The sequence below is a fragment of the Oxyura jamaicensis genome, chromosome 2 (genome assembly GCF_011077185.1).
Source record: "Oxyura jamaicensis isolate SHBP4307 breed ruddy duck chromosome 2, BPBGC_Ojam_1.0, whole genome shotgun sequence".
NCBI classification, from domain to species: Eukaryota; Metazoa; Chordata; class Aves; order Anseriformes; family Anatidae; genus Oxyura; species Oxyura jamaicensis.
In genome coordinates, this window is record NC_048894.1 from 116,454,704 (window position 1) to 116,481,238 (window position 26,535).

Sequence of the window (26,535 nt, forward strand, 5' to 3'; positions counted from 1 at the left end):
GTTGCTAATTCATGTTTATAAACTTGAAAAAAAAAACTGTTAAAATGGAAATCCCTTTTTCACCACACTATGAAGAATCATGAAACTAAAACATGTATAATGAAGTGCAATTATATATGATTGACAAGTTCCCTTCAAGGTCCTACTACCTTATGCTAAAATTTTCACCATTTCCTTCAAGACGTTTTTCTTGATGTTCTTCTTTTTATCATTGTAGTTGCTTGTTCCCTAATATAGGGATTATTGTGTAAACTACTTTGTAGTACCATATTTTAAAAGCATGTCTCCATTAAAGTTGAATCTGAGTTTGAAAGCCTGAATTATATCTTGGACGAATAGTATGGTTTCCCTTAGCTTCAGAAATAGCTTACAGTATGCTTACAATTTATAATTATTTCCAGAAGTTAAACTAGGTGTTATTGAGGGAGTAGAGTATAAAGAATATAATACTTTGGGTTGTCTCCTTCAGCCTCTGACCTGCTGAATTATTCATAAACTCAGTTTAAGATTCTGTATTATGTGAATAAGAAACAGATGCTGAAATATATTCTTTTGGGAAGAGGATGCTTCAGTTTTAAAAAGTTGTGGGGTGTTTTTTTTGTTTGTTTGTTTGTTTTTTTTTGGGGGGGTGTTTTTGTTTATGAGCAGTATGTGAGAAACCAGAAATCATAGCCAAACTTTCACAATAACTTTTTTTTTTTAGCAGTCATTCTTGAAGTTTTAAAATGTATGCTAAAAGTATATGAACTTTATATGAACTTTTATGAATGAAATTATATAAACTTAATAATCAAGTCTCCTGGGAAGAATTTCTTCACAGAATCAGCTACTTCACTGGTAATCTGCACCTTACAATGCAGTTTCTTCCCAACAATACTGATATTGTGCTGAAGTAGATGATATTTCTCAACTAGTTGTGCACTGCCTCGCAGAAAGAACCTTCAGTCTCAGAAGTGGGTAGCTTTTTCAGAGCAGCATTGAACCCAGGCAGATATGTCTTGCTTCTCATAAATGCTATCTTCTAAGTGAGGCTAATAAACGCAGGCAAAGAGCGATGCTTAAGCCATGCTCTTCCAGAGGTAGCCATGCTAGTTCAGTGTGTTGCTGCAAAGTACATTGTAGGTTAGACTTCCGCTGTTGAGGTGGGAGGCCAGATGAGTTAGACAATGGTGATACATACTTTAAATCTGAAATCTGTCTCCTTGACAAATTTCAATTCTAAATAAAGGCTATTCTAAATATCTTGAATGTCTATAAATAAAAATGTGGATGGATTATGTATCTTGTAGGAAATTGGCAAAGTAATTCTACAAAACCACACATTTTTTGCTTTGCATGCTAAATTGAACATTTTTGCGTAGGAGAATGATGAACACTGATGAACAGTCTCATCTTCTTCTGAGATGCCAAAGGCAATATCATCTTGTTTTCTAACAACACTGATTTAGGATCAAAGTTTACATTTTCATAGCAGTTTTATGGTATAGCTGCTCCAAGAAAAAACACACCCACTTTTATTTGCTGCTGTGAATACAAATACCATATGACTGTGACACCACAGAGTTGAACTATTGATTTTATAATAAAAAAATCTTATTTTTTTTCATGCCATAACAATTATAATGATCAAATGTACCCCAGTACTGTGTAAATTCAGATTTTATACATGTAGTGAAGTACATGAAGTTCTTTCAGTGTTGGAAGAGAATAGTGCAATCCCTTTTCTACCTCCACTGTAGCAATAGGAAGCCTTTTATTTACTGAGGGATGGTTATAGCTTTAAATCACCTTTGTTGATCACATAATAGCATATGATTTGTTGTTACTCAGCACTTCTCTGATTGTTACTCAGCCTTCTCTGATTTTCCTCTTACAGTGCAAGACATATGCCTGTGTTTTGGAGAGTCATCTTATGGGACTTACCATTGACTTCAGCATGGGCTTCGTCTGTTTTGATGCTGCCACAAAGGTAAAGGTCTAAGACTTTTTTACATTATGTTACTATAATTCCTCCTAATTTCATATATTTTGGGATAAATAGTACATCCTTAAAATGTATTTCTTTTTACTGTTGTAATGGATGTTGTCAACTCTTGTGCTTTAGTTTAAACTTGGGGTGATTTTCTAAAAGATGTGAGATGCTGTATTCTGTTATGTGCGTGTTACTGAAAAGTCAATACCAATGTCAACCTGAGACAAAGTCTTCATTCTTTAATTTCACGTGAAAGCCCAGACTGATTCAGTTTGATATTTCTTCCACTGTTGCACCCTGTTTTTTGAGAGGAAATCTTGGATTCAAGGTGATATATAAGCTTTAAAAAGAACCTTTCTGTTTTCCTGTTGCATGAGTATGTGTGTGTTATTGCAGGAATTCCCAATATATATTTTTAGACATTTTTCTTCAGTTGTCTGTAAAAAAGAGAAATATAATTATACAAATGTTTGTATTGAAGTATACTTCTGCTGCCTAACTCCTCTATCAGCATTGTGCAGGATCCAGAAAGGAGAGCCATTAAATTCAACCACTGCCTGTGTATTTCATGTTTTTCCTGTCAGCCTTAAAAACGCTCTGTACAATCGGTGAAACAATTTGCTATGTCAAGTGATTAATATGCCATCAATTTCTACATTATATTAATGCAGGTCCAAATCTTGGTAAAGTCACTGATGACCTAAGTATGTTTGCATTTGCACTAATTGCTAAAAAGTACTGAAATGTAATCAGGTTGTATTGCTGCCGCCTAGACACTACTAGACACTGCTGTTATGGAAGAACATGAAACATTTTTTTCTGAGTTCGACTTCTCTTCCATTCCTGTTTTCATTGGAGATGCTGTAGGTGACAGTTCCCACTAGCAACTGTTAAAAATGCCCTTGTCTTTCCAGTACATGCTCCTATCCTATAGCTTAAGTCAGTCCTTCTGAACATGTTAGTCCATTGATCAGCACTTTATTCTTCCCACTTCAATCTGCTGTTTGCACAAGGTGTGGTGAATTTGAAACTCAAATTCTTGTGTGTGTATATATATATATATTTTGTCAAGCAAAAAGTCTTTTATGATTCATCAGTGACAGTACATGACTGTCAACTTAGGAGGAATTACATAAAAGATCAGTGCAACAGAAATAAAGTACAGTAGTTCAAAAAAGATTGTATAGGTTTCCCCCCACTCTCCAGTAATACTATAGCAGTGCTTTTGTATGAAGGTGATTTGCATCTCCTCTAAAGATTTTGCACAGCTCTGATTCTGGTAAGACTTCTGAAGACATTATCTACAGTACAAACACAGACCAAATTTAAAGTTGCGAAGTACAAGCACAATGGCCTATATACATGTAAGCATGGCTGAATGGTGTGGCACTCCATCAGTATGTCCTCAGGAAATGTACAGTGGATTTCCAGATATAGAAAAAAGCTTCAAGCCAGAGGAGATCTGACTAGGTAGCTAGGTAGTGTTTCAACCCTGCCTGGTAGAAACAGTACTTTCTTCCCCTCTCAAACTAAAACCACAGTGCACAACAAAGTATCAGAAGATCCACAATTCAAGACAACTGGAATGAAGCTTTGGTGACTTGACAACCAGAGAAAAGCTAAGAAGGAATTTTCCATCTTCCAGGTCTCTCAAACTTGAGGGACCTTAATGCGTTATAAAAATATGAGTCAGTTTTACTCAGTTTCCTCTCACCCTTGTCTTTAAAGTCATGAAAGCACAGAATGAAGCTGATACTTCTGGGGTGACATCCAAGCTTGGCATCCAAAAAGTTCTGAAATTTTAAGTCAGGCACTACCTATATTTAGTGGGATTTTGAGATCTAACTACAGTTGAAGCAGTATATGTTTACAGAATCTGAAAGAGCTTTAAGCTGGGTGTGAAAGGGTAGCAGATGTGTGGTGGAATTTCCTTCGTGATGGGAAGGACTTCATAGGCATTATGTGGACAGAAGGGACAAGGATACAATACTTCACAAATAGGAGGAAAGACATTTTTTGTTGTAGTGAATGGACTGTTGTGGCAAGAGAAAGAGCAGTGCGTCATCCGCAGTTGACAGTCTGTACTGGTCCTCCTTCTTCTCACCTTCTACCATTGTAGTGGATAATAGCCCACAAAACACTTTTTGGACCTACACCAGCCTTAGCAATCTCTCTCAGCTTGTACCACTTAAGCTCTGCACTTCCATACAGACTGAAGGGAGGAGCGGGGGACTCCCGCTGATCTGTCAAATTCATCCAAAGAAAAAGAGCTGTATGTTGCGGCACGAGTGATTTCCACTGAAAAAAATAAAAATTAAAAAATTAAAAAAAAATAAACATTTTTCAAAGTTAACTTACCTCCTAGTTTTCCTTCCACCTTTTTCACCCGTGCAGTCCATGTTTTCTATGTTTTTCTTGTTTGTATTTGAGACTGATTAAATAAATATTGCTTTACTGCTTGCTAGTTTTTCTTATAAAAGTGGGTTTTACTTTCCTGCATGGAGGGAGAAACTAATGCTTGTAAAGTTTAGGCATTAGTACACAGGGAATCTTGACAATTTCAGGGTTTGTTTTGTTTTTCTTTGATACAGAAAAACAGGCAAGCAGAGAGCACAGTTCATGATAAAGGCACTGTGTTAAAAATGCATGATCTGTTAGCACACATACCAGAGAAATGCCACACGCTAATCCATTTTAATGATTACCTAAATTGGAAAACCATTACTTACTCTCCATCATTTTATGGAAAGATAAAGGGTGCAATTTTCTGAGCCAAAAATTTGTTTACATATCTTCATTATTATGATGGCAGGTGTAGGTTGTGGTTGTGTCTTGGCTGGTAATGTTGTTTGACAGTACTGCTAAATGCATGTAAACTGAAATATAAACTAGAAATATTTAGTTACATAAATTAAAAATAGTATTTCTCCACCTATGAAGGAGTTCATATGAAGCAAAATGGCTTTGAAAAGTGAAGTGAAAAGATGAAAAATGGAAACCAGTTTGTAGGACAAGGAAAACATGAATAAAATTTAAATTAAATTATCAATATCTTATGAATACATACATATCGATCTGTAAACTAAGACTGTATGAATGTCCTAGCAATTTTCACATGAATTAACAAACTCAGGATTAAAGACAAAAATGCTACTTAAAATATAATACTGGTCATGAAAGAAGAAAAAAATACATCCAATTGCTTATAAATTGTATGAATGTTTACACTTAATATCTGTAAAAAAACAACAACAAAAAAACCATACACAAAGGAACACTTACAAACTATCATCTTTCATAAGTCACTGTAGTACAGAAATCATGTTAGGTCATGGATTTAATCATTCCCAAAATACACGCATAAATAGAATATCTGAATAAATTGTCTGCCAGTAGCAGTTATGACTCTTTTGCTACATGTTCACTTCTGTTGTTTTCCCATTACTCACACCAAATTCAACTTTTCCTCTTTGAGTTAGGCCTAACTTTAAGCCATATTCTATAGACTTTAGAGTTCACTCATTCAGTCCAGCTTTTACTCGTTGCAGAATACTACTACAGTTACAAAATATTTTAATGATGTTGAAGGGGTCTTGGACAAGTACTTGGAGGACAGATCATTAAATCAGACCATCACTAAATGGACAAGCAACATTAGTTTTATGAAATCTTCTGAGCTGCAGATATTTGGAAGTTGCAAGTGAGTTAGAAGGAGATACTATATAGGCATTTCTTCCTTTTACTCTTTCCCCATATGTTGGTTTGTGATCATTCTCAATAACAAGATATGGGGATAGATGGACCTTTTCTATAAACCTGTATATTTCTTAGCATTCTCAAGAATAAGTATCAACCAGTTACCTCTAAAATGAGACTTCCACTGTTAAATGACAGCTGAAACTGCTTGAAGAGATCAGATTGATAAAATCAGTGTTGATGTTTTAAAAATTCTTAATCTACCATACTCTGAAGAAAATCATCTGAATAATTGAAAAAATAGTCTGGCTAATATGAAGAGAAAACCTGCAGGGCAGACTTACCAGTTGCAACAATTAGAATCATAAAATCATAGAAACATTTATTACATCATCAGAATCATTATCATAAACTGGCTTTCCAGTACAGGAAGTACATAGAACTACTAGATCAAGTTCAGAGGAGGGCTACTAAGATGATTATGTTGTATGAGGACAGGCTGAGAGAACTGGGCCTGTTTAGCCTGGAAAAAGAAGGCTGAGGGAAGACCTCATCATTGTGTATAAATATCTGAGGGGAAGGTGTCAAGAGAATGGAGCCAGTCTCTTTTCAGTTGTGCCCAGTGACAGGATGAAAGGCAATGGGCACAAACTGAAGCTGTATATAAGAGGGCACTTTACTGTGAGGGTGACAGAGTACTGGAACAGGTTGCTCAGAGAGATTTTGGAGTCTCATTCTCTGGAGATAATCAAAACCTGCCTGAATGCCATCCTGCGCTGCGTGCTTTAGGTGATCCTTCTCAGCAGGGGGTTTGGACTAGATGATCTTCAGAGGTCCCTTCCATTGGCCATTCCGTGATTTTGTGACTATATTTTCACCTTTTTTGTTACTCTTAATTCATTCTATCTGCAAAGTGTGTGGATCTACACTTACATATTTTTTCTAAATATGGTGAGGCTGAGCTGGCACATCCTTTTTTAGATTCCTTTCTCTGTATCTTAGAACATTACTAAGCTGCACTCATCATCAGGAAGGAAATGCCACAACGGTATTTGAGGCATGCTTTATGTTTTTCTTTTTCCAGATTGTCTGTCAGTCATTCCAGTTATTGGTTTCAATTAGCATTCAATTACTCCTCCTCAAGAGTGTCAGAGGTAGACTGTCTCACAGAGATTTCTGCACCAAGCATCTGCTATTTCATAGTACAGATGATGAAGGGAAGAAGCTTGGTACAATGGAAACTACTACAATGGTCAGAGGCACACAAAAATTTTTCTGTACTTAATAGTTGACTTTAACTCTGACTTTACAGAATCTTAAAGTAATTCAAAATCATGGCACATAATCATTTATTATGATTGAACCTGTAGATGAAGGCTGGGGGAGCAAAGTCTCCTACTCCAAGTGAAGAGCAGATTTGAGACCACCTTATTAAAATGAACAGGGGACCTGAAGACATGCAACCCTAAGTCCTGAGGGAACTGGATGATGCAGATGCCAAGCCTCTCTCCATCATATTTGAAAAGTCCTAACAGTCGGGTGAAGTCCCTGGTGACTGGAAAAAGAGAAACATCACTCCCATTTTTAGAAAGCGTATAAAGGAGGACCCAGGGAACTACAGACTGGTGAGCCTCACCTCTGTGCCTGGGTAGATCAAGGAACAGATCTTCCAGATCCTTGATCTGGAAGGAAGCAATATCAAGGCAAGTGCAAAGAGGTGATCCAAAACAGCCAGCACGACTTCACCAAAGGCAAATCATGCCTGACCAATCTGATGGCCTTCTATGATGAAGTAACTTCATCAGTTGGCAAGGGAAGACTGACCGATATTATCCACCTGGATTTCTGCAAGGCATGAAGACTTGACATGGCGCCACATGACATGCTGATCTCCAAATTGGAGAGATATGGTTTTGAAGTGTAGACCATTCAATTGATAAGGAATTGGCTTGAAGGCTACACCCAGATTCAATGGGTTTATGTCCAGGTGGAAGCAGGTGATGAGTGGTGTCCCTCAGGGGTCTGTCCTGGGACCAGTACTGCTTAATGTCTTTATCAATGGCATAGACAGTGGGATTGAGTGCACCCTCAGCAAGATTGCCAATGATACTAAGCTAGGTGGTGCTGTCAATACAACAGAAGGCAGTGATGCCATCCAAAGGGACCTGGACAGGCTGGAGAAGTAGGCCCATGTGAACCTAATGAGGTTCAACAAGGCCAAGTGCAAAGTGCTGCACCTTGGTCAGAGCAATCCCAGACAGGAGTACAGACTGGGAGAAGAACTCATTGAGAGCAGCCCTGAAGAGAAAGACTTGGGGGGTTATGGTGGATGAAAAGCTAGACATTAGCCAGCAGTGTGTGCTTGCAGCCCAGAAGGCCAACTGCATCCTGGGCTGTTTCAACAGAGGCTGGAGCACCTTTCCAATGTATAAAGGCTGAAAGAGCTGGGGATTTTCAGCCTGGAGAAGAGAACACTCCAGGAAGACCTCATTGCAGCTTTTCAGTACTTAAAGAGGGCTTAAAAAAAGCTGGATTTTTTTTTTTATTATTTTTTTTTTCTCGGGCAGACAATTACATGACAAGGGGGAATGGTTTTAAATTAAAAGAGGAGAGATTTAGACTAGATGTTAGGAGGAAATTCTTTACTCAGAGGGTGGAGAGGCACTGGAACAGGTTTCCCAGAGAAGCTGTGGATGCCTCATACCTGGAAGTATTCAAGGCCAGATTGGATGGGGTCTTGACCAACCTGATCTAATGGGTGGCATCCCTGGCCAAGGCAGGGGTGTGAACTAGATGATCTTTAAGGTCCCTTCCAACCAAAGCTGTTTGATGGTTCCATGATTCTATGTAGACCCCAATGTTATAATGACCAAATGAAATTCTTTGTGATGGTTTATGTTAGGTACGGACATACACATAGACTATGATAATTGTTTATAAATAAGGTTTTGAGCCAGTGTAGCCACCTCCACAATTAAGGATGGACATGGATAGATCGATAGATCCAAAAGCCTAAGACGTGTTCAAAACAGAAGTTCATCTAACTAGTATTCTGAAGGTGATACAATGTGTAAAAGTACTTACTGAGGTGGCATTCAATAACTTATTTTTGACATGCTTCTCACAAAAATTGGCTACTCTCCAACCATAGATGTGTGCAGGTGTATATACATGGACATGTATATACATATTATATGTATTATATATATATATAATATTATATTTATTTCTGTTTAAACAGGCATTCATTACAGTTTTTCTCCATACGGTGCATATTTACATCGTATCTTGTAAAAAAGTTTGTGTTTATGTGAGTGTACAGTGCAATGTGCCTACCTATGCAAAGTGCTGTCTGCACTCCATCACATTTACTGCTCATTAAAGCGGCAGTCAAAAATGCACATTTGTCAGAAGAAAAAAAAATAATGCCTTGAAGGACTGAAAATAAATTAAAGTGCTGCTGAATTATATGAAGATGTTAGAACAAAGTAACAAAGGGCTCCATAATGGCCCACAAGTTGCGTATCAACAAAGCTCAATGTACCAGTTTCCCTTTTCTCTCAAACATGTTGCACACTTCATCAAAAAAGAGAATACACTGTAAACAATAAACAGCATTGTAAATCTCTTTTTTTTTTTTTTTTTTTTCATACAAAATGTCTATTATGTAACATAGAACAGAATTTCTTTGAATTTTGGTAGAAACAAACCATCTTTTATAAGGATACATACCTGAAGGCCTGTCCCTTCATTCAGCTAACATACATACCACATATTGAAATAAAAATGTTTTAAAAAATGGTTTGTTACAAACAATGTTCATAAATAGAGAAGACAGAAGGATACCAGGCTCACTTCAGGTTAAAGATTTAATAGTGTAACTCTTGTGAACAAATATTTATTCCAGGCTTAGAAATTGAAATGCTGAATAAACAGCTACTATGACTTTGATATAAACAGTCAAGCATAGTTCATACAGTTGTGCTTCATACCTAAGAGGCAAACAAACAAATGTTGTTAGATCATCCATCAGTACTAAGCAAATAAACTACAGTCTTAGCATTCAATGTAACTTCAGTAATTAACAAGGCCAGCTATTTTATCAGGGATGACTTTCTTGCTGCTTTCCTTTGTCTCATTTTTATTCTTTATCCTCTGCATCCTCCTTTTTCTTTCCCCTTGCAGTTATAAAGCCACAACAGCTGACAAAGGAAATTGCCTTGGACCATAATTCTTTTGAAGTAAGACACTCTCCAGAGATTGGTAACACAGTAGAACTGAGCATGAACAAGATCTTAATCCTACTCAGTTCCCTTCTGCTGCTGTCAGTATGAGCAAAGTGTCACTTTGCAAGGATGCAATCTTTCTCAATTAGATATAAGACAAATAGCCAAATTAAGGTGTATCCCAGGTGATCAAAGACCCAATTACTTTTATTCTTGAAAATAGAGATCCACAGGGCATCTGCACTTGATTTAGTTTGACTTGTAGTAGTATCACTTATTTAGTCAGATGAGAGAAAAAATAGCTTGAAAGGTGTCCACTGAAATCTAGAATAATTCTGTAATATATACAGTATAAAAGTTTGCCTTAGAAAGCTGAAGGGAAGCATGACTTAATCAGTGAGCGTGTCAAGACAAAAGAAAGCAGTGGTGGAAAATACAGCTCCAGTTTCTGAAGATATGAAGGAAGAGACAACAAAATTATTTATTAAAACTAGCAAAAGTGACCTCTGAAATTCACTCTCTTAATAAAACTTGTTTCTTTATTTACTTCATCATTTACAGGTGGTCTGAGATGTAGCTTTTTAGCCATTTTAAAATACTGACAGACTTCCATTTTTTTTTCCAAGCATCCTACTGAAGACAAAACTTCTTTTGCTACTACATAATAAAAACTTTATTATTCATGTCAATGAAGAGTCCAGAGAAAATCCATATTTGGTGATGCACATTGACAGGTGAAATGATGCAGCTGCAGTGTAAGGTGCAAACATTATTTCATGAGCTCAGTAAGCGTACACTGTCTTCTTGCAAGAACATAACTGGTTCACAGTGCATAATCCAATATAGAAGAGGCAAGATGCTTTGGCAATAAACTTCAATGAAGCCATAGGACATAAATTAATTCTGTTCTGGTTGGAGACTCTATTGTTGACAAAATAAAGCTTTTCTTCCCAGGTGGTGATGCAAAATGCATGTTAGTATATCCTTGTTAAATCATAGATCTATTACGGAGTCACGCAGTGGGCAGACAGTCCAATTTCTATGTAAATTCCTCGGAGAGGAATTTATTTTTTTTTTAATAAAAAATAAAAAGATGAATATATATATATATTTTTTGTTTAGTAATTCAATCTCTTTGTAGGGTAACTTAAGCCCCTTGACCAAAACTAAAACCAAAACCTAACAAACACCCCCAGTCATACCCTATATAAAAATGCATTTCCAAGTTTTGCGGTACAGTTATCTAGAGAACCAATTTTCTTTCTTTGTATCTTCAGAAAAAGTGATATCTCATCAAAATTTAAAATGCAGTTTAGTTCATCATTCTGAAATGACAGCAATGAGTATCAAACTGTCATATGATACAATCATGAAAATACTTTCCGAGGTCTCTTGCAGAATATGTGTTCTAGATTTAGCACCAGTGCTAAGAAAAGGAGCAATATAATTTCCCTTTATACTGTAGAGAACTACAGCAAAGTGTTATGGGTACTGAAGTCAATAGCTTTTTTTCCATGTACTGTTTTTGTATTGCATTGATGTCCTATCTATAAAACAAAAATATGCAGGCAGAGAACATCCTCGGGTAATTGTAACAAAATAATACTTGAAGAAGGTAATAGTAATTTTACTACAAATACTAGAGTAAATAAGTCCTAAATAATTATTTGTAAATAAAATATTCCTCATTAAAATGTTATGGTGGAGAATCTTGGTCCCAGGTATGTCCAAAAAAAAACTTAAACAAAAATCCTGTTAATTTCAATAAGACATCACTTTTTGATGATTTTTCAATTACAGTAATGCAATATCAACTGATGAGAGGTCTTACACCTAATTTGTCAGCTCTTCTGCACTGTTCATCTGTTTGCATTACATTCTTATATTCTTTGAGAATATTTTTTTCAAGTGTTATAAATTGTAAAATGCAGCCGAGGTCATCTATGAGTAACAGTTGGGGAAAGTACGTATCTGTTTTGGTTATTTTCAGTGTTATGGATGCTGCATACCATATTGGCTCAATGGGATTGTCTTATAATGCATTTCTCTCCATACATGGATGTAACTGTGTCATATTTTCCATGATCATAATGGATGTATTCAAATTGTGAAGCTGATGGTATTTTCAGTATATCCAATAATCTCAGCCTCAAGTGTCTAAATCAGAGTGCTTGCTGTTATTGACAAGTTCTGTCTCTAATCACAGGCTGAGATTTCCCTTTCAAAGGGAACAAAGGCACACGGATAATTAGTATATATTGAGTTCTTATCATCAACCTCCACCAAGACATTATAAGATTTTGTGCCTTGAATTGAGAGGTGTCTCAGTGTCCTCACAAGTAGTTGATGTCAGCATCCACCAAAGACTCTTTAAAAACAAACAAAACAAACAAACAAACAAACAAAACTATAGTTTGTGCTTTGAAATTAATTGCCACTTGGTTCACATGTTAAACTTATTTCAGGGTGAACAAAATATTCCGCTTCTTAAAAGTAATATACACAGTCCTGTAGAAAACTCTTAGTGATGTGCACAATTACTGAATATTTTACAAAGAAAGGAACAGGCTGTTTTTATTAACTAAAAGAAACCCTGTCAGAATGTATTATAAAGTTTTGAGCTCAGCAACGAAACACATTCAGACCAGTAAGTACTTCCATTACAAATGATTCATAAAAACTGATTTAAGAATAATTTATATGACACACGCTTCATTTCTTTGGTAATTTGTCAAAAAGCCAACATGTTTTACAAACGTACTTATTGCTCAAAAGTCAGTCTATACATAAATATATATATATTTGTACAAAATTAATTCAACCTAATTTAATTCTCTGAGACAAGCACTTAGCAAACAGTTCTGAAGAATTGTGATGCTCAAAAACATGGAAAAATCATTCAGTTGTATAGACCAGTATCCCCAGGGGTGTGTATTGCTTATGCAGGAGAATTAGCCTTTAAAATTAGTATTCAAAGCAGTCACAATGAGCACTGTGACACTGAAATAAGACCATAGGAAACATGAAAGATAACAGAATGTGAAACTCTGCTTCTCATATGTAACATAGCTGCACATCTCTGTGAAATTGAGCATTTAGGCATGTAGGTCTTGCTTCTTCTTTATACTTTTTCACTATGAGGTAGTCACTGAAAATGGATAGTCACTGAAAATCCCTGCTCACTGCTTGTGCATTTTGCAGTAATGAAAAAAACAAACAGGTCTTAAAAATGAACACATGAAACCACAAGAGAAAGTAACACAGGGTTCCCTAATGTACCACATTTTAAGAGTGGTCTAACTGCTGGGTCACATCATTCTGCTTCTTATACATCTACTACACATGAAATGTGCAGTTCTGGCCATGCAGCATAGCATTTAGCTTCTCGGGAGTTAAATGGGTCTTACTGGATATATGCTTAATTCACCTCATTTTAGCTAGCTAGAATTTGGACATCTAGTTTAAGCTACTTTTTACACTTCCAATGTAACAAAGAGGTGTATACACATCCAGAGTGTATCAGGATGAACCAGTATTCATCCCAGTTCAAAGCAGGATGAAGGAATTGTCCTTCAGAAATTCTCTCTCTAGAACAAAAGAAATAGGCAGGATGACTAGTTTTAGTGTTAGAAATACGTTGTTTTCCTGACTTAATAACTTAATACTCACAGCATTTTCCCCAATCTTGTTTTACAAAATGATTCCTCCTTCATGTGGATGTCTTTGGAAAAAAAATGTGTGCAATTTGTTGAAGACCACTCAAAAGAAACAGATAGTGCTTTCATTTCTGAATAATTTCATGCATAGTCAATGGCCTTTTTAATCATTACACTGTAGATGAAGAGGGTTTAATAGTCTTTGCAAAGTATGCTGTTGAGATCTCAGTTCTTGGAACTTGTTTTGATATCCTTAAGTAAGAAGTGCAATCTTGCTGGGAGTAGTCTCTAGAAGGATTTTGTCCCCTCCACACTACCAGTCTGATTTTGCAATGTACTTAAAAGCCATTGCTAAGCAGGACTCTCAATACTCAAGTTATGCATAAACTAAAGTGTGTTCCTGAACCATGCCTGTGGTTTGGTATGACTATCATTCTCTGTCCTCTGAGTGGGAATGAAGTGAGTAGCAAAGCTACATGGAAATGCAAGTGTGGCAGTTCTGTGCATCCTTCGTCTTCACTCACACTTAATATGATTTAGAATAAGGCCAGGTACCCCAGGATTTTGACTGCCCAACTGAGGATCCTTCTTACAACTGCACCTCTCTCCTGTCCTTCCCATACATTAGCAAAGAGAAAGGGATTAGTACATTCCTTTGTGGTTCTCCTGGGATAAAGAGATGATCATTGACCTTTATGTTTCTCTTTTAGGAAATGACATGCTTAAATAGGTTTGGTGTTCCTGTGGAAAGGATGTAGTCTTGATTTTCTGACAAGATTTGTGGAGTAAAATAGGCCTGTAAAAATAGAGATTACTATGTAGGTAGGAAGTATAACCACCTGAGTGGTATACTGTTTTTTTGTTTTGTTTTGTTTTGTTTTTTTAAACTCATTATCCACAGCACATAAATAAATGTCATTATTAACCCAGCTGAAAGGAATTGCACACGTTTAGAGATCAAGGAAGATATTCTGTTCTCTGTAGCACTGAGTGGTGTGCTCACAAGGACAGCAAATCAAACAAATATGATATAGTTTCACATAAATTGCCAAATTCTTCTAGTTTATCTGAAACAGAATATCTTTAACTCTGTTTATGGTAGATAATAGCTCACCTGTCACATACACATGGAGAATGAAAGTGGTGCTAAGCTTATTCTTTTTACTAGAAAAGAATAATATAGAGAATTTTTGTTATATGCAATTACAAACTTCAGTTTCAATGACTGGAAAATAAATATTGCATTGTGTACTGTACACAGTTAAGATATTGTCCCTTTTCCCCCCCTCCTCCATCTACTTAGACGATTATAAATGTAGCAAACTTTAACTTGGTGCATGTTAGAGATTTTTGCAGCTTATTAGCATAAAGAAATCAACACATCCTGAAGCAAAGGGACCTTCCTGTGCTCAGGAAAGTTGAGAGTTTGACCTCTCTCATAATTCTGTTTAATATCAACTATATATTAAATCATTTAATACATATAGTCAAAGGGCAGAGATGGAAGTGTCATGTTAAGCCACTGAAATGAATTCATTTACTTACAAATCAGTACCAAAAAAAAAAAAAAAAAAAAAGTCCAATGCATGTGAAATTAATGTCTCCTAAAAGCAGGAGCACAATATGAGTGAGGATTACCTTATAATTATGTGAAATAATACTGAAATCACGATGAAAAATGCTACTGCTTCAAAATATATGCAGAAGAAAATATCATTTAATGAGGCTGGAAGTATTTATAATAAACAGCTCTTTTCCACTTCTAGACAAAATAGAGTTTGAAATGCAGTTTGTCTATATAAATACACATCAGATATAATAAACATTATATCTTTTTCTACATTTTTTGATATTTTTAGATAAATATATATATATTAAATCTATGTTTATTCTGTAGAGAAATCTGTCTTTTTTCAACATGACACAATGCAATTAAAAATTTAAGGACCTGAATGGCCACTAATGCTTAGAATTTATGATCTGCTTAAATTTCTGATTAGAGATTTCATAAGTAAACTCAAAATGACTTCTCATTACAAGGTTTCCTTTTGTTATTTGTCATTTTAAATATGATATTTGTTTTTAATTTGATATATACTTTATGGAAATACAACTAGATTATTTTTATTAATAACATTATTCCTGTGTAAAGAAAAATAGGGACTTTGAGACAGGTTATTGCTTTAGATGGCTCAGGGAATCCACAGATCTTCAGAGGAAAAATCTTTGGCTTCTGGCATGACAGATTTGGATTAAATATAGTTAAAGGGATTTCAGAGTACATTTCACAAATGTAGTCTGACTGATCTCAATCAGACACTGCTAAACTATGCTACATCCATATGTAATATTCATTTGGTTTAATTATGTACCACTGGGAGGTTAAAAGTTCCCCTAGAAGGAGATCAGCTGTTTCTATTACAGTTTACCATAATAAGTACACTGACTTGCTTGTGCTTTTTTTTTTTTTTTTTCTTCTAGGCTGTACTTTGGAGGTACAAGTTTTCCCAGCTCAAAGGTTCTTCAGATGATGGGAAGAGCAAAATCAAATTCTTGTTTCAAAACACAGATACAAAACAAATTGAAGCAAAGGTAAAAACAATACACCTTCTCTTTTGTAAAGTCAATATACATTAAAACAGTTATCAAAGCAGCTAGGAGACAGGAGGAGTAAGTTAAACTAAATTACTTAAAAGTATTAGATCAATGTGTGTAGTCAATGAATTTAAAGAAAAACAAAGAAATGTGAATGAATTGTTTGGATTTTTTGTAGATAAGTCTTTTAAAGGGCTCCATTACATTAATAAAATATATATGTATTTTATTGATATATATAGTTTTGGGCATGTTTGCAAAGACTATTAATCATTTTGATAAAGATGGCTGAGAGTTTGAATGCCCTCTCACCCTATACTTTTATCATGAAATGGTGCAAAACTTATCCATTAGTCAGCTTGGTCAGAAAATCCAGCAAGGGTCTAACATTGTTTTTATTTCTCAGAGAAAAAAAAGTGTGGATTAAACATAGAACCCGTTACAAGAAGTTGTCATCAAATCTTTGTGTCTGTGTCTAATTCAAAATTAGAAAAGTTGCATTTTCAGTTGTGCTTTCATTTCAATAGTTAATTTACAAAAACAGTCACCTGAGATATTTATGCCTAGTTTTAGGTCTGTCTTTTGAGAATAGTGCATCTACTATCCCAATATATGTGATCTACAAGAATCATTGATGACTGGAATTGCATTAGAGTCTGAATCAGAGGTCTTTTTGGCTAGAATCCCAATATTTTCATGATTCTAAATATTTTTGCCTGGATGTCTTTTACGCCTTGCTTTTGAAGCACTTAGTATACAGTTTTTCCTGTTCATGTCTGTGTCAGAGACAAAATAGCTGAATAAGTGCAATAGCATTCTGTGAGGAAAAAGGAAATGGTTAAATAAATAGCTTTATAAAAGGGCTAAAAAAACACAGCATAATAAGGTATGCTAAGAAAAAGGGCATTGTATTTCTGGCAATCTTGAATTTAAACACAAACAGTTAAGGAACATTAAGCAGATATTCTTCCTTCCTTTCCTTTCTTCACCTAACAGCTATTTACTTGATTTTGAATGTTATATTTAATACAATAAAGTATTTTTTAAAGTATAAAGTAAAAGCTTCCATTAAATCAACAGCAATGAAGTATGTTGGTCCGTGTCTTTCAATACAATCATATTTTGCTTCTTCTTAAGGATAAATATTTTCTTCCTATTTTCTTCAGAAAAAAATTTAATACTAGAGATTTCTATTGCTGTTATGTTAACACAAGATTTTAGGACTAGCTAAGTTAATGATGCAATAATATTTCTCAGAATTTTCTTTGAAATCCAAATCCCTTCCCTTCCCTTCCGTTCCCTTCCCTTCACTTCCTTTCCCTTCATCAAATTAAAAACAGTGCATAGTACAAAATCTAGATTTTGAAGAAGAAAAATAATTTCCATCAAAATGTTTCCTGATTTAAATTACATTTGTAATGTAAATCACTTAAGACTTGGAGATAACTTGATACTTTATGGTTACTACTGTTGTTTCCAGCTGAAATGAACAGAGCTTTATTTCTAAGAAATGACATCTTTCTACCTTTTATCAAGGTAAAAATGCTACCTTCTACCTTATGAAGGCAGAATATTATATAATCTTACTAGCATCCTAATTAGCATACTATCATGTCCCCTAGGTACTTCTATTTCTTATAAGTTTAAACTTTCTTGTTTATCAATTTGGAATATATATATATATTTATTTTTATTTAGTTTTGTTAGTGATCAAAGTATACCAGTTACATCATGATCAAAAATGTCAGATTGTGTAGTCTTTGGAAGGTGCTATGAGAGAGGACTTCCAATGAGTGAGGTGCTATAGTAAGGACTTCCAACTTTGTTCATAAATGAAGTATGTGGCTTAGTCTAAGAAGTATGGGTAAACTTGTCTATAAAATGAAGGAAAAGATTCTTAGGTCATATTTTTTAAACTTGGGTTACTTTAAAATTATGTGGATAGCCCCCTTGGGTATCTATTGAGCCTTTCAAATATTTAAAGCACTACTCAGCACAAGAGGAGTTGGTATTTTGTGGACTTTGCTAACATTACAGAGCTATAGAAATAGCTATTCAGGGAACTCTCTAGTCATTAGGAAATGTTAATCAGATTTTCAGAAATGCCTGTAGTGCCAGGTTTCATGCATGCTGTAGGAAGTTTTCATTTGGAATCAGATGATGGGAATTTTCTAAAACATCTGTTAAAGGTTGTGTTGAATATTCATAGCCAAAGCTATCATCAGCTGTTAAATGAAACTCTGTGTTCTGCATGTCCTGGAGACCCACTGTCATAAGGGGAAAATACAGGGTAACATTTTCTTGAGATAAATATAATTTTCTGTGAGTTATATTATATGGGGAATTATCAGAATATAGTAGCATGAGAGCTTACTGTTGAGAGAAAAATAATAATAATAAAAAAAAAATCTGAGGAACTATTACCTCAACATCTTAAGGCTCATCACTTTTGCATTCCCAAATGGTAACGAGGAAGCAGGGCATGGCAGATAACTATGATGCAGCTCAATAAAATCGCTAGAACTGAGAGTACTTTTTCCTCTTCATCATCAATGGTAACATGCTCTGTGCAGAACCTGCTATGGTTGTGCATACTTGGTTTGAGACTCCTGATTTTATATCTCCAGTGCCTGTTTTACTCCATCTCTGAGTTTCAGCTCTGGCATTGACACGGTGTGTAATGTATTGAATGCAGTATAATTCAGTTGCAACCTGAAAATACAAAATGGTCCAGACACAGATTTATTTTTGTATTTATTTTAAATGATGCTGTTTTCATCATATATTTCCTCCCTGCAAGAGTGTGAATTATCAAAATCCAAATGCTTCCAGTCATCACTATGTACAATGCTGCACATCTTGTGTATCTCAGCCCAGATATGTGTGCCTGTGTCACGTTGTGCCTCTGTGATAATATCCTTTAGATCTAGAACATTGATTCATGATCTAGAAAATTGAGTGTCAGAGTGCTTAGATATTTAATACTGATCCAAAATTTAGATACACTTGTTTCTATTCTATAAATATATTCAGAGCTATGAGTGGGCTTTACTTAACATAAATAAGTAAGTAAATAGACATGCAGTAGCATTTTAAATCTAAAAAAAAAATAAAGACAAAAAACATTTAGGGGTAACTAATCATTCGTATCCCTTAGACCTTCCAATCCATAGGTTATTTCCCAGCTGTCACTCAGTAGAAGATATTGCACAAGTTTCCACAGTCAGACAGAATTTTTCAGACTGAGAGCTACAAAATGGAGCTATCGACATGGCAGAACATGCAGTCTCCATGTCCCAGTGCTTTGTCTTTTGGGTTGAAAAAATAAACACAGAAGACAGAGCTTATTTCTCATCTATAAGACACAAAGGGATTCGTTTAGGCACCTTGCTTTCTATTTATCTATTTCTTTAGCTATAGCTTAGTGATCTGTTAGTGTCTTTCCAGCATCATAGAAACTTCCAGAAGTTAGCACAATCTCAGCACATAAACTCAGAGCACTGTACTGAGTTTCTCAGTTTTACCTGTCTGAGGAGTGGACAACTGCAATGGAAACTGTTTTATGTTTTTCTGACAAAATGTATCTTAAATCCATGAGAGATTCTGTGTCCATACGTATAGGCTATCACAGTATGGAATATATACATATATATAAAGCAAGATTATTGCTGGTTTTTTACTACATGCATTTCCACTTGAATTTTGTAAATAAACACTCAAAACAGTAATTTATTTGTCCCATTACAAAGGCAAGAATTTGATACTCAGTAAATTAGAATAGCAATAGACCTACAGAATTGGACTGAGCAAAAGTATGTCCTTCTTACATTTCAGCACTGTAAAACAAAGCACCGTGTATATCCCCAAAACTACACTTCTCTCTGTGCTTTCACCTTTCTGAACTTGAAGGAATTTTTCACAGCTGAACAGTTTTCACAGCTAAACTTGGCCTAAGTCACACAACTATACTGTATCAGGTTAGCTTTTGTTCACAGACTAGCTGATTCCCTGAACTGAGAGCATTAAGAAACAGAGGTAAGCAGAGAAATTAGCTAATGCAGACCCATTCAGCTGGGCAAAACTACGGTATCAGCAAAATAAGTTTAAATTTAAAGACCTAGCATTAATACTAATTAATTAATAATACATTAATAGTAATTCATGGTATTTAATTTCTACTTGAAAGTATCCTATATAGAAACATAATTTATAATAAGACAAATAACCTGAATTACTGCTATTGCAATGTGAACAAAATGCTTGCTTTCAAGTGCATTGCAAGGTGTCATGATGAATGCTTTTACCATTTTCCAGGGTGATGTTTCTGCTCATTTCAAGTATATTCTACAAAGTATAATTTTAATTTAATACTTGTTCTTAGCCTTGATGTTTTTATGAGAGCATCACACTACTCTTCAAATTTAGAATATCAGCTTTAAATGGGTTTTAAGTATACATCCTTCAGATTTTTACAGAGTGATTGCTCAGTTGCAGTGACTGCATTCTGAGTTCAGATTTCTGAACTGCGTAGGTTTTTGTGTCTCAGTTTTAGTTTCCCTGCATCTTGCACATGGAATATCTGTTTCATATCTGTTTAAATTAGATTCTATCCTAATATATAGAGACCATTTAACATCACATTTGATGAAGCAACAAATATATTCACATATCAGCAGTTTATATATGGATGAAAGAGATTTGTTGTGACAAAAACAGGAATACTTACAAACTAACAGTTGCTTGATTTTGTAGATGTGCAGTTTACGTAGTTGCACCATTAATATAATGTAATAATAGTCAATTTGTCCTTTTTTTTCTTCCTTTTTTTCATTTGAGACCCCTCTTGATTTTCCTTTTTTCCATCTTTGTTTTGTCAATCCAGATTTTCCTTGTGAAAGTTTACTAGAATTTTCATACACTTCTGGCCATGCTCAATGACTTTACATTTCTCACATACCTTTTTGCTGACTTATATTGTCTTCTACAGAAACTGCAAATGTTCAGATTAATAGTCCGGTAATGTCTGATATAATGACAACAACGTTGGGTGAGAGTAGATTGGTCAAGAGGAGCCTGAGAGGGTATAGTGATATTTTTGGTAGAGTAGGGTTTTTGGTGATTGGTACAGACAAGAGTTTGGAAATTGGAATAACAGTTAATTGTATTCTTGTCCATGGACAAATAGATGGGGCTTAAGTTTGAATTTCCTTGCTTTTTGGGGATTCAGAGTATCTGCTTTTCCCTACAGGTGGCATCCTTAATAGCTTGACAGCATATTTTTTCAGGTTTCTTAAAGTTTGTTTGTTTGTTTTTATTTGAAGATGGGTATGGAATATATAATACCCTGCTAGATGAAAGTGTAGATGAGCAGATGACTGATAACAGAGTATATACAAAAACAAAAAAGGGGGGGCTAGGTGTGCAGAAAAGCTTGTGGGTTCCCCTCCATCATATAGCAGTACTGCAGACCCATGGGGATTTTAAAGTGCGAGTTCTCAACAGAAGTGAGGGAATGTTTTGTCTGTCAGCAGCTTTTTGGGAACCCTCATCTGTTCATTAAAGGTTCTTGTGACTAGTCCAGACAAGTGTTGCTCCTGATGGATCCCATTCCACCAATTAGGCTCCTTTGACTTAAGCTGCAGACTTTAATCAGGCTTGTACATATTCACCACAAAGCAATATCAGCTTACTTTGATTCACATTTCTTGATTTCCAATTTTAATGTGAAGAGTGCCTTTAGCAGTTTGTGTGTGATCCTTCTTTGACTTGTTAGTGCTCATTTTTACAATCAAGGTAATGTGTTGTGTCATTACTGTCAGTAATAGTGAACCAATGGGACTTCAGCAGCTATGCTATTGTCTCTCACATTTTCATTGAAGGTCCATTGAGCAATGGATCTTCCCACTGTGTTACTGTTGCAGAAACACCTGTGATAACTGGCTGTAATTGTACTAATGCACTGTGAAAATTCAGTGTCCAGTAGCCATAATTATGATGTACATAAGAACTTTCAGCTAGTAGGATTACCTAATTGACTCGAACAATTCTCAAACTGTACTATTTGTTTTAATAGGCTTGCTCTGTTGAAACATAAGCAAGAAGGTAGTCTTTCCACAGATAGCACAGAAGTGATATCGTGTTCCACTAAATTATTTTCTCATCTTAAGCTTCAGTTTTACTTTTATAGTACCAGAAGGATATTAATAAAAAGGGGTTAACAGAAAAGTAACTTAATTTAAATGACCGATGTTTCTTGAAGTTCCTTTTTTTTTTTTTTTTCCTATCTATGATAAAATTGTTTATTTTGAAAATTTGAGAAGGTTGGGGGGAACCTCTAGCATAGTATTTTAAAATGAAAATGTCTCTAAACAGATTTTTAGATGGACACAGGTGGAAGCTATGTGAAACCTGGTTTAAACTTTATCATCCTTATTGAGAATTGGTGCTTAGGAGACCTTAAAGAAGCTTGTGAGCAATTAAAAATTCATTTCTGAGAATATTCAAAGGATATCTGCTCAGGTTGTAAGAGAGTTGAACAAAGCTCCACTCGTCTAGTACATCACTGGATATTCTTCACACACAGCCCTCTGCTTTCAGGCAGTTGTTCCCCCATGCAGATAAGGGACTTGTGAATGTCTCCATGAAGTATGTTTTATGCAACATCTTCCAGGAAAGGTCAAGAAGCAGAAAATTGCATGTTAATGAAATTTTTAGAATTTTATCATTTGTTGTTGAATTCACAATATTATCAATATTCTTTAAATTTATATATATATATATAGGCAAACATCAACTGGAAATACCAGTGCTGGACAGAACGACAAATAGGACAGATATCTGTTGCTGGCTTCAGTACAGAAATCTACATAGACACTGAATCAAAGCAGAAATATGGCAACTCTGCACCACCATCCCTACAAATATATGTATTCAAATACCTTAGTATCTGCTTTCAAATACAGCAGGTGTTTATTGATTAAATGTCAACACCAAAAACACATACTGAAGAAACCCTAAAAAAAAAGCATCATCATCATGATCTCATTGATCAGAAAAAGTCAATTAGACACAAAGGAGCAAATTTATGTATGTTAAAAAATGTAATTTGTATTTATTTCCTCTCTTGTGGTGTCTAAGAAAGTCTCAGTTGAGGAGCTATAAAAAAAATGTAAATTAAAGTAGAACAAGAATGGTTTTGTCTAATATTGCTAATAAGTTTAAAACATGAAGTCTTTTCCTTATTTTTGGTCCAATAACAATAATTGTCTCAGTGAAGACAGAGCCAGAATATCACTAGTATAGTAGCACTTTTTAAGAATGTCTTAAAAACAACAACAACAAAAACTAGAGAATCAACATAGGTAAAATAATAGTTACCAGTGTGAGATAACATGACAAATGAATGTGTCATATGTGGAGCTCAGCATTGCTGAACTTTGTGCCAGATGCAAAATGTGCCAGATTTGTATTAATAACATGAGGGGAAAAATGTACTATATGGTTGTCTTCTTTATTGTATTCCTTCTTTACCAGGCAGGACTTCATATTTCTGTGGAAGCAGTTAATCAGAAAATGGTCCATATCAGCATCCAAACAATTATTTATGGAATAGAGAGAATTCAATCTCTAAGTCTCTGTAAGGGAGAATTGTCAAGCACATCAGCAGAATTACATCAAACTATTAAAATTATTTCTGTTTGAATCATGGTTTGTTCCTGGGTGCATGTTTGTGAGGTCTTCTTTTGCTTCATTTTAAATATTTTTGTTTTCACTTCCAGGAGCTGGAATTTTCCAACCTGTTTGCAGTCCTTCACTGTATCCACTCATTCTTTGCAGCCAAAGTGGCTTGTTTGGACCCTTTGTTTGTAGGCAGTCAAGCCACAACTTCTGCTGCTCCCACAACTTCTGGTACTGGCAAATTAAAGTATACTACTTGATATCTCACATTACAGCACTGCCACTTAAGAAAAAGACGCAACAATGTATAAATATTCATAAGATGCAGACCTTTGGTGAACCATGTACGTGGAAACCAATCCTGGAATCAAGACACTTTGCAGCATCAGCAGATAGATGATCACATGGGATCATAAATTCATCTCTGTTCTGCAAGACACCAGTAAATAATCCCAGCCAAAACCCCAGAATAGGATGGATATGCTTTTAGTATGATCTATTTGTACTTATATAGTACTTTAAGCAACATTGGAAGCAAAGGAATAAATGATGCAATGGAGCACTTCAGTATTTAATAAAATTTTCAAATGGCTGTAATAATACACAAATAGAATTGTCATTTTCCTGTTTTCAGATTTTTTTTAAATGACAATATGCTAAACTCTGAGAATGAAGTTAATACCCAATGATTGTGTTATAAATGACATAAGAGCAAGCAACAAGCGTATAGTACATGTTGACAAGGAGATGAGCATGAAAAGGCATTTGTGTAAGTATCTCCTCAAATAAGAAAGCACTTTAAGCATTGTTGTAAATCCATACTTGTGTCCATACGTGAAGTATGGAGTCATGCTACTTTTTCTATTTTGTTCTTTTATTCTAACAATAACAAGATATAGCCATATTGACTGGCATATAGAATAAAAACAAAACAAAACAAAACAAAAAACATAACCCTTCTTCCATGAGTAAGTCCCTGTTCTTCAAGTGAAGATTATGTGACATGTATTTTATTTTAATTACAAGTTAAGTGCAAATGTGTAAAATATCATGTCTGCTATTTACTTCTCCATTTTTTTAGTTACTAAGTTCTGTAAATCGAAAAGTCTTTGCTTGCAAGACTTAGCTGTTGAATTTGTTTCAGACATAATCAACCTAACACATTGCTCCCATGTTTAACCTTTGTTCCACTCAGGATCTCAACAAAATAGGAGTTTGAATTATGCTTGAAAAATGAGTCCAATTTTTGAATTCTTAATAATTTCTTTTTATATATTGCTAGTAAGAGACAGGAATAAGATAAAATAAATAACCTGTAACAATAGAATAGATGACAATGGATAATGTCTTTGTATATTAAAAATATTACATCACCCTCAACTACATATTATCCATACTAGTTCCAGGGTCTCATTTATTGATGAAATCTGAAGGATTTATACATTCATAACTAATAATATTATTTAAATATAATTTTGCAAAATAATTCAATTTTTTGCTATTACACACATCAGTGAAGATGGCAAAGTGGTGAGAGAACGTGTAGGATTTAGCTATAGCAGCAAAAGAGGTGATGTGTTTTTTTTGGCCAGACAGCTTATAAACTTAAAAGACTGCAGAAAGAACAGTTAGTGCAGATTCAGTGTGTGCATAGTATTTTAAATAATACTTTCTGGAGTTTCTATTTTTTCTCCTTCCCCAGTTAAGCTCGTTATAAATACTCATAGAAGATAAGGGTTGGGGACACAACCTCTCACGTATCAGAAAGACAAAATCTTTCACATCCACTTTTATATATTAAAATAAGGAAAACTTCATAAGAGAAACCAGAGAAAAGCTTTTTTCACAATGGGAATAATTCAAATGTAATGCAGACACAAAAATGAATAAACTGCAGTGGCAAATTATGCATCTTTTTTTTGCTTTGCAGTAGAAATATTTGGATTTATGTGTGTAAGAAAGTGTCCTTGCAAAATGGGGAACTGAAGTAAAGCTGATAGCAGAAGATTCTAGTTATATATGTACTAGCATCTGAATTCAGATTATAATGAAATCTGAAAAAATATGTTCTGGCAACTCTTTATCATTTCCAAATGACTATCAGTAGGTGCTTACTTCTTATTAGTACATCTCCAAGTGTTACAGTATTAAAAATGTCTTATTTTCAATTTGTGATTCACATTTACTTCCCATGCTAAATACAATTGAATAGTGTCATTATCCAGTTATTAAATGTTTTAAATGTCAACAAAATACAATATTTTCATAGTTATCATCCTGTTTACATGAAGCTTCCCTAAATAAGGGGGTCAGATCCTGGTCTTTGCATCACAAGTAATAATGCTGTGGCTGTCCATAGGATCTTGAGTTTGTTCCTGGGAGATGATAAGTGCCAGATGTTTTGAATCTAAAACTACAACATTCTGAGGGGTTTACTGACGGTAACTCAGGCAATGTCCTTGTCAAGAAGGCATATACTAGAAATGCAAATTTTGACAGAGCACTGACAATGCTGAAAACAGAATGAAAACAGAATCTGTTAATAACAGTTCTCCCCCTCTGTACTCACAGATCATCTCCTTCTTGTTAGTGCATTGCCGTGGCATTCAGCCATCCTAGTGCTGGCATATGCCAACATCTCAGTAATATGTGCTCTGCAGGTAATAGCCGAGTCTAGAATTAATCAACTGCCAGTTGAATGTTTTCCTTATGA

General features: G+C 34.9%; 1 protein-coding gene across 3 annotated transcripts in view; it reads left to right on the forward strand.

The window, feature by feature from the left end:
- The window catches only part of SNTG1 (syntrophin gamma 1), a 351,378-nt gene extending 325,388 nt beyond the window's left edge, over positions 1–25,990 (forward strand). For all 3 annotated transcript variants that reach the window (XM_035316860.1, XM_035316859.1, XM_035316858.1), the window contains 3 exons: positions 1,877–1,969; positions 16,032–16,142; positions 23,924–25,990. In XM_035316860.1, coding sequence (XP_035172751.1) covers positions 1,877–1,969; positions 16,032–16,142; positions 23,924–24,082 — 363 coding nt within the window. In that variant the 3' untranslated portion in view covers positions 24,083–25,990. The remainder of the gene's footprint in view (positions 1–1,876; positions 1,970–16,031; positions 16,143–23,923) is intronic.
- Positions 25,991–26,535: the final 545 nt, after the last annotated feature.